The sequence below is a fragment of the Corvus brachyrhynchos genome, unplaced genomic scaffold (assembly GCF_000691975.1).
Source record: "Corvus brachyrhynchos isolate BGI_N302 unplaced genomic scaffold, ASM69197v1 scaffold310, whole genome shotgun sequence".
NCBI classification, from domain to species: domain Eukaryota; kingdom Metazoa; phylum Chordata; class Aves; order Passeriformes; family Corvidae; genus Corvus; species Corvus brachyrhynchos.
The window spans coordinates 3774511-3782869 of NW_008236213.1; the positions used below are offsets into that span (position 1 = coordinate 3774511).

Here is an 8359-nt window from a genome sequence, read left to right on the forward strand (position 1 = left end):
TCTCGTGCAACCTCTGCACTCACCCCTGCCAATGGATCAGGATGGATGAGCCTTGACATTACTTTATGAGTTTTCACTGTCCATCGTTGAATTTTGTGGGAGTGACTTCTCAGTCTCAGTCTGGAAAGCAGGACAAGTGCTCACTAACTTATGCAACAGACCAGTTTTGATGGCATTTTGACCATCAAAGTATCTTCCATTTTCTCTGAGCTTGTGTTTAAGCTGATATAGTGCATTCTGCTATCAGGAGGCAGTGGCTTTTACATTAAGGTTAATTAATATTAACATTTGGGTGAAATTGCTGTTTTATCTTCAAGGAGAAAAATTTGTTCATGTTGTTGCTTGAGGACATGGACTACTCAAAGGATGGCCAAGGAGTTACTAGTTTTGTCTGTGTCAGCTAAAGAAATGGAGAGTTCTGAGAAGCTCAGTGGCTGAAAATGACACTATGTTACTCTGTTTTAGCTTCTGTGTTTTGCTGGTCAATTGGAGAGCAAAGAGGCCTGCAAAGACTGAGGTGTGAAGAAGATTCTTGCTGTGCTTGCTTTGGGCCATGTATTTGTGAGAAGGTAAATGGTAAATGGAATTCCCTATCACAGGTGGTGCAGCCTGGTGCTTCACTGTTTTGAACATTCATTTTAGGAGGGAATTCATAGCAGAGAGATATGGGGCATCCCATACCATCAGTAAAATTTTAAGAGATTATAATTTACTGAGAGGAACAGTGTCAGAACCTGGCTCTGGTTGTTCTGTATACATTTAGAATGTTTATTAGCTACCCATAAACACAGAACTGTGCTCATATAAGCAGAATTATCCAAATTTAAAATACATTGTTATAAAAGGGCAAGTGAAAGTAGAAATGGAAAAAATAAGAAGTTGGTAGCAAGCAATACCAATTGATACAGGAAAAAGCTCAAAGTATATAAATTCTATGGTCAGTGGGAAAACAGTGAGGATGTACTCAGCAAGAAACAGAATTGTAGCAACAGTTTAGATGAGTGGGACATGAAGGTGACAAAATTACCAATGATGATACAAGAAAGGTATTATATGCAAAGTTATTCAATACATATTTCTGCTCTATGTGGAAAAATTATACTTAAATGTTTTTCATGTTGATGAATTCCTTTGTGTTCTATTAGTAGCTAATAAGGGTGTTTAGCACAAGGTGTTATGCTTTTATATTTTTGTAACTCATAACAACAGGATAGTAAAAAGCCTGTCCCAAGAGCTGTCCAGAGTATTACTTCTAGCTTTAGGGTAAAATTCATATCACCAAACAAATCTCAGAGGACTAGGGAAAACCTGCTCTTTTTAAGCCATGATGATTGTTAACACGTGAACTTGATGGAGGGGTGTGATGAGTTTTCCATCAACTGAAGTCTTGAAATAAAGACTTGATCTCTTGCTTAAATACGTCATCTTTTTCAAACATATTATGGGCTGCCTTCATGAGTCAATTATCAAGTGAGATCATGTGTGTTCTGTTCAGGGTATCACACTGGGGATCATCACTGATCCTTCTGACCTTTAAATCTGGAATAAAATAAATCTGGAAACCGTATCTGTCTTGACACTGTAGCCATTTCAGTCTGAAGTTTCCAGAGGGTCTAAGTTAAATATTGCTATGGTTATTATGATAGGGTCTCCGAGTTCATATTTCTTCACTTAGTTGTCTCATAGTCTCCTAATCTGTATTGAGTCTTTCAGTTTCATTCCAGGATCAAATCCTGAGGCTCCATATATACATTAAGGCAGAGACTGTATTTATGGTGTGTCTTGTACAGTACATACTAATCATGCCACCAGTGCTTGGGTAATTGTGGTAAAGTTGCAAAATATAATTGAACTACTATTAAAATGCATACAGCTGTCACCAGAGCAGGTAGTTTATGAGTTTCTGTCTGCCTTGTAAGACAGAGTACAAGAATTACGTTTTTATTAGTCACACTACGCTCTGAAAATCATTTCCCTTCATTAGTTTTTCATTATAGCTATGATCAATGGAATCACTTTTAGTTAAGAGTTGGAATTCTTTAAACTCAACATCCAAATTCCAAATTAGCTCATTTACAGACACAAGCCACACCTGTGCTTTGTACTTACACCAGTGTGCTACTGTGATGTCTGTGGAACATCTGATTTTTGTGTGCAGGCTGAGAGGAGAATGGTATATCCTGGAAAATGAGGAGAGGAACTAAAGATAAAGGAGTTAGTGTCACTGGAACACAAAACATCTTCAGATCCCATTTTACCTCTTATGGGAAGTGAGACATACACAGGGAATAACTCGTGTGGTTCCTCTGGGCATCTGAATCAGCTGCAGAAGCAGCCAGCTGCTACTGCTGGTACTGAGGTGGTAGAGAGAAAGGTTCCAACCAGCCCTGGAGGCTGCACATTGGCACCTGAGTGAGGAAGTCTTGCTGGATCAAACCAGCTCCATACAGACCCACTGAGAGTGACAACTACACAAGTTAAATAGTTTACACTAATGCAGTAAACCAGTTTGAGCTGATGAGGACTTGACTAGAAATTTTGGGGTGGCTAGTTCAGAAAGGACACTCCCACTTTAATTCCCATGTCATCCAACTCTGCCAGGAACAAATGAAATTTTGGAGATTCTGACATGCTGTCTACTTAGATGATGGAATATACAATTAATAGATGAGAAAATTGAAGAGATGTGCAATTTGAAAGAAACGTAGCTGAAGATAGTAGGTGACTTACTCTTTCAGCCTAGCATACCAAGGGTTCAGTACATGTATGTGTTCCTTTTCTATTAACAACCAAAATTTTTTAAAGTAACTTTGAAATGTCTTTGTCAGCCCCTAAAAATGCTTATTTTACAAAAAAGTCAAGTATTTCTTGTAGAAGGTTTAAGTATTATGTCTTCAAAATTCTTTCTATGTGCCTACTGGTTTTGACTTGGGAATGAGTGTATTTTCTTGACAGTAGCTGCTATGGGGCTGTGTTTTGGATTTGTACTGGAAACAGTGCTGGTAACACTGGGATGTTTTAGCTCTCCCTTAGCAGTGCTCACACAGTGTCAAGGCCTTTTCTGCTCCTCACCCTACCCCACCAGCAAGGAGGCTGGGAGGGTACAAGGAGTTGGGAGGGGACACAGCAGAGTCCAAGTGATCACAGGGGTATTCCATCCTACACAGCATCAAGCTCAGCAGATAAAGGCAGGGGAAGAAGGAGGAAGGAAGGGACGTTTGGAAAGATGGCATTTGTCTTCCCAACTCACCATGACATGTGTTGGAGCCCTGCTGTCCTGGGGGTGGCTGAACACCTGCCTGCCCATGGAAAGTAGTCAATTAATCACTTTTGCTTTGCTTGTGCATGCAGCTTTTGCCTTCCCTTTTAAACTGTCTCTATCACAACCCATGAGTTCACTCACTTTTACTCCTGTTCCCTCACCCATCCCACAGCAGGGGACTGAGTGGGTGGCTGGATGGGGCTCAGTTGCTAGCTGGGGTTAGACCATGACCATCAGTGGTACTACCATGTGGCTAAAGAGGGTTCCTTTTTATGTAGATTGATGTGATTTGTGGTAAAAATGCAGCCCACAGTGGCACAGACAGCAGAAATCTCCGCTCTAGCACTAACCTGAATGGAGAGTCCTGAGCTGTAGTACCATGTTTCTCCTGTGTCTCTTTCTGTCCGAGAGCTTTTAATAAGGGATGATTTTTCAGCCTGAGCACAGCAGTAGACAGTCTGAGCTTTCTGGACTTGCTGGCACACAGGGACAGTACTTCTGGCTCCAGAGTTAGCACGAGTGGGGCCAGCTCAGGTACCTACAATGTAGTGTACAGGTGTAACTCTTTAGATTTAACTCCTGTGTTCACAGTGTAGAGCTACTGAGATGCTGTCCTCTGGGTGAGAGGGGCCAGCCACTGTCTCTGGTAGTCAGCAAGACAGAGGTCTGCATGTCTTTTGAATAACAGAAGGTGTACCTAGTATTTTCAGAAATATTCCTACTCACATTAAAAGCCAATCTTGTAATGTTATTCAGATTAAAAAGGACATTTTGATTCCTGGCTATGAAGTAAAGGAATGTGAGACCTTCCCCTCTGGGCGGGAATGTTGCCACCATGATACCCCAGAGATTTCCTTTTCTCTTTTCCAGTGCTGCAGCTGAGTGGTTATTGAGTGACTGGTGTCAGCCTTGGTTCACTGTACCACCAGTATTGGACTCTGTAGAGAGATCTCAAATACCTTGGGTGCAGCAGAAACTATGAAAAGGCAGCAAGGCAAAGAAAGGCATTTTTGGGCTTTCTGCACACAAGGATTTTATGGAAATTTATTTTTTTTACCTTGCTTTTGGAGACTAGTGCCATATGGATACATTTTCATCTCTGTGAAAGCATTTTTCACAGTGCTTAGATTCACGCATGAAGTCATCTTTATCCATTTGGAGGAGCATTTTGATCAATTACAAAGGTAATCCCTTACTGGTGGGAACTGAGGAAGCTTGGTAGCACTTGGTCTGCAAGGCTTGCACAGGCTTATCACTTATTCTGGGCCAGAATTTTATAGACAGCCAATTTCACGATTCTTAATTTAACCACATCAGCATGTCTTAAACCTGTCTTAAGCTGTAGTTGTTCTGAAATCCTTTGCTGTTGATAAATATCTCAGTCCGCTGCCCATGAGCAATATTAGCACCTTTCTATGTGACATTCACATTCAGTTCTAATCAGATTATGGAAGTAAAACATCATATAAATATGTGAGAACAGCTCTTTCCAGATTATTCAGAAACACTCTGCCAAGTACTTTGAGGTTGTTCTGGTAAACACCTAAAAATCATCCATCCAAGATCTTTTGATAAACTGCCACTTTAAAAAAAAGGGAGAAATTTTTTCCTCTGTGCTCTTCTTGGTGCTAAAATGCAGGAAGTCAGTGACAGGTCCCTGTTACATGAGCACTCAGGTGCCAGGTCAGGGGAAGTTCCCATTCACCAAGGAACATGGATGTAGGCTTTTGTAAAGATCTGTTTACAAGAGAAGGTAAAGCTTGGCTGGGTACATCCCTGCCATATCTGGGTCAAGGTGTTCCAGTGATTTCTGACTGATGATGTTGTGAGCAAGTACAGACTTGGGCACAGAGTGATGCAGAGAGACCTACAATACAGAACAGTCAGATGCCACATTCTCCATACAATTTTGTGAAATTAAGCAGGTCTGTGTGTAACCATGGTATTAGCATATATAGAACAGATGATGTGATTTTGGCTGTATGGTTTAATTCCTTGCCAAGTTTCTGGTAGTTTAATCATGATCTAATTTGAAATAATTAAATCAGTTATGTTTTTTTTAGAAGAACTTTCTCATCTATAGGGCTATGAATATCATCACTGCCATCATAGCTAGAATAGTTTTTATAACAACCTGTAAGTTTAAGTGATAAAATTTACAAAAATCTCTGTAAACAAAAATCACCAAAGCAGATTACTAACTTGTGATCCTGAACTCTATCCCAACTGTCGTGCCATAAGGTGATGTTGAAACCATGGTTTTAAGCTTGTGCAGCTTTTATAAAGCTGGTCTGTAAAGTTTAAATCCAGACCTGTATCTAGAATTCAATTTCTTAAATCCATGTTACATCTTCTACCAGATTGCTGTCTGATGAAGCTCCTAGACTTAGAAATCTAGATCTGATTTGCTAATGGGATCTTAAGCCAATATGCAAATTGAACACAGGCAATATGAGGGAAAAGTGTGGGGTTGAGTGGAAATGTAGGGACATATGTTTTATATTTGGTTTAGTTTGTTAGAAAACATTACACTCTTGACTTCTGGTATATTAAAAGCATAATTGCACATGATAGAAATTTACAATTCAGACTTTATTCTGCCTTTCTTGGGCAAATTTCTTGTGAGTTTTAACACAATTAGTAAGTAAAATACAAGAATTGTACTACCCACTTTTCTAAAATCAATTGCTTCAAGTATCTTGAAGTCTAAACAACAATAATCTTTCTCATAAATGGACATGTGCAGACATGCAAGCTTAAGATTTTCATTTGAAACTAAAGGAACTCTAGCTTCAGCTAGTGAGAGCCAGGTTTTGTTCATCATATTTTTCTTGTATTCTTAAAATTGTATTTGTATTCAGTTTCATTTGAATATGTTTTTGATATGTCCAAACAGCAGATGGCTGTGATAAAGAGTCTGCATTTAACTTGGCACTTTCCATTCCACATTCCTTTACTATTCATAGCACACCAGTCATACTCGTCTCCAGTACACATAAAAGGAGGCAGTTCAACTTGCAGATGCAGTTCCCCTCAAATGTGTGAGTATTTACAAACCCACAGCATTATTTCTTTTTAGTATTGAGAAGACCAGATACTAGATATAGAAGGTGGATATTTTTTTATCACCACCACTCATGAAATGTGAGACACTGGAACAGAAACTAAAGCTGTGTCTGCAATAAGGAACCCCTCTATTTAAAATTAGATTCATGTAGAGCCTGTGTTCCTCTGGGGAGAGGGGGATTATCATTGAAAGAAGAATTTGCTGTTGAAGACAGAGTTGTGAGATTTCAGCCTAAAGTGTCATGCAACATGGACAATTAAATACTCATTTGATTAAATAAGAAAACTGCCTAAAATGTGTAAGAAAAAAGGCATTTGTGCAAGAGCAACGTCTTTTTATTACTGAGGTTTCACAAAGAAGAATATGATTCTTTCGAGCATTTGTAAGCAAAAATTTTTTCTTCAGTTGTTATCTTAAACAAAACATTTTCTAAAATGTCTTTAAAGGTTTTCTTTCATATTACTTTGACAGAAAGTATAATTTCTATTTACTGTGTTTTCAAGCAAATAAAGTCAGTGATTATTCTTTTTCCTTATAGTTTCAAACATGCAACACACCTCTAAAAAGTAATCTCGGGAGGGTTTTTCAGTATAGAAGCTATGGAAATAGGGATTTTTGTCTTAATGGTGTCTTTCAGTTCATGTGCTTTTCCAGAGAGAAGAATTTAATCTCAAAAAGTAGAACACAGATTTTTTTGGTACATAAATTAAATTTCCATAAGATTCACAACTTGTCTATTGCTTCTTTAATGTTTATGACTATGTATGATAAATGCTTATTCCTTAGAAATAAAACTCCTGCTACTTATCTCAAAAATGTGCTCTGTTTTCAGTATGTTATCAAATAGATTTTTTTTCTCCCGCTGAGACTAGCCCAAGTTTGCTGCTGTTCAAACAGCCTGGGTTTTCAACCTGTGTGTAGCTGGAGGCAAGCAGTCTAACATTTCACATCAAACAATAAACTCAGCATACAGAAAAATATAACAAAAAATTTACTTTGCTGTAATAAATACAGCTACATGCTTACTATACCCTAAAGCATTGCATGACTGATATTATTTTGTTACATTAAGAATGATTTAATCTCACCAGTAACTATAGACATGGTTCTAGTTCTTTCCCACTGAGTTCTTCATTTCAACAACCAAAATGCCATCATGGCAGAAAAGTGCAGACAGGTCTTTGTTCTCCACTCCATCAGGTAATTTGTATTGTCTGGTGAAGCTTCTGGATATGAAACCATGTTCATCCATCCTGGGTCCGTGCTGAGCTTTAATCAGGAGCCAGCCTTCAAAAGTCTGGATAATGATATCTTCGGGGCAGAACTGCACAACGTCCAGCAAGACCCGAAAGTGTGTGTTTTCCTCCTCCTGGCTGCTCTTCCTGGCCCCAGCCGTGCTTTCTGTGATGCACCTTTGGTTGCTCAGCGCAGTGGTAGCAGGGCCCGGCAAAGCGTATAAAAGGTGGTTCAGCTTGTGTGCTTCCAGCTCTTGGCCAACAAACTGCTCCTGGTAGCGTACAGGAGTTTCCACCCAGTGTCTTATGACAGCTTCTGCCATTGCAGAGGCAGAAAGATCAGCTGCTACTTGTGCTGTGTCAGGAAGCTGCAGAGTCAGAGCGAGCTCTTCCCAGCCGTATGTCTTACCCACAGACCAGTCTATCAGTTGATGTCGCCTTTCACTTTTAGAACAGGCAGAGCTTAACATTTAATACAGTGTCCTGTGCTCCAGTGCTGTGAGACTTGTTTCATCTTTTATCCACTAACAATAGAGCACTATTTATAGTGCTGCGGTCTTGAGTGGCTTCAACACATGCACAGCTTCCATGCAGGAGTAGTAAAAGCAAAACTTTAATGCATCTCTTCTTATTGCAATATTGTGCTGTTTATAATTATGAATAATGATTACACAAATAATGTGAAAGCATTTTTTATTTAAATGAAGTTCGATACTTTTGTTTTTCCAAGGCGTACATGATAACAAGTACAAACTCTGTATTCTAATTGAAATATGGAGCTAGTGAGGGAAGATA

General features: G+C 39.2%; 1 protein-coding gene and 1 long non-coding RNA gene across 5 annotated transcripts in view; one reads left to right on the plus strand and one right to left on the minus strand.

The window, feature by feature from the left end:
- LOC108449129 overlaps window positions 1-8359 on the plus strand; it is a 15591-nt gene that overhangs the window by 4780 nt on the left and 2452 nt on the right. For 2 of the 4 annotated variants that reach the window (XR_001865256.1, XR_001865251.1), the window contains one exon: window positions 466-569. The exons of 1 other annotated variant lie outside the window; for it this stretch is intronic. This is a non-coding gene — a long non-coding RNA (uncharacterized LOC108449129). Of the gene's footprint in view, window positions 1-465; window positions 577-8359 lie in introns of all 4 variants that reach the window. One more of the 4 variants, XR_001865257.1, reaches the window with a different exon arrangement.
- HSPB3 (heat shock protein family B (small) member 3) overlaps window positions 6311-8359 on the minus strand; it is a 2435-nt gene continuing 386 nt past the window's right edge. The window contains exon 1 of the mRNA XM_017744316.1: window positions 6311-8359. This exon is cut by the window's right edge and continues 386 nt beyond it. Coding sequence (XP_017599805.1) covers window positions 7438-8034 — 597 coding nt within the window. The 5' untranslated portion in view covers window positions 8035-8359 and the 3' untranslated portion in view covers window positions 6311-7437.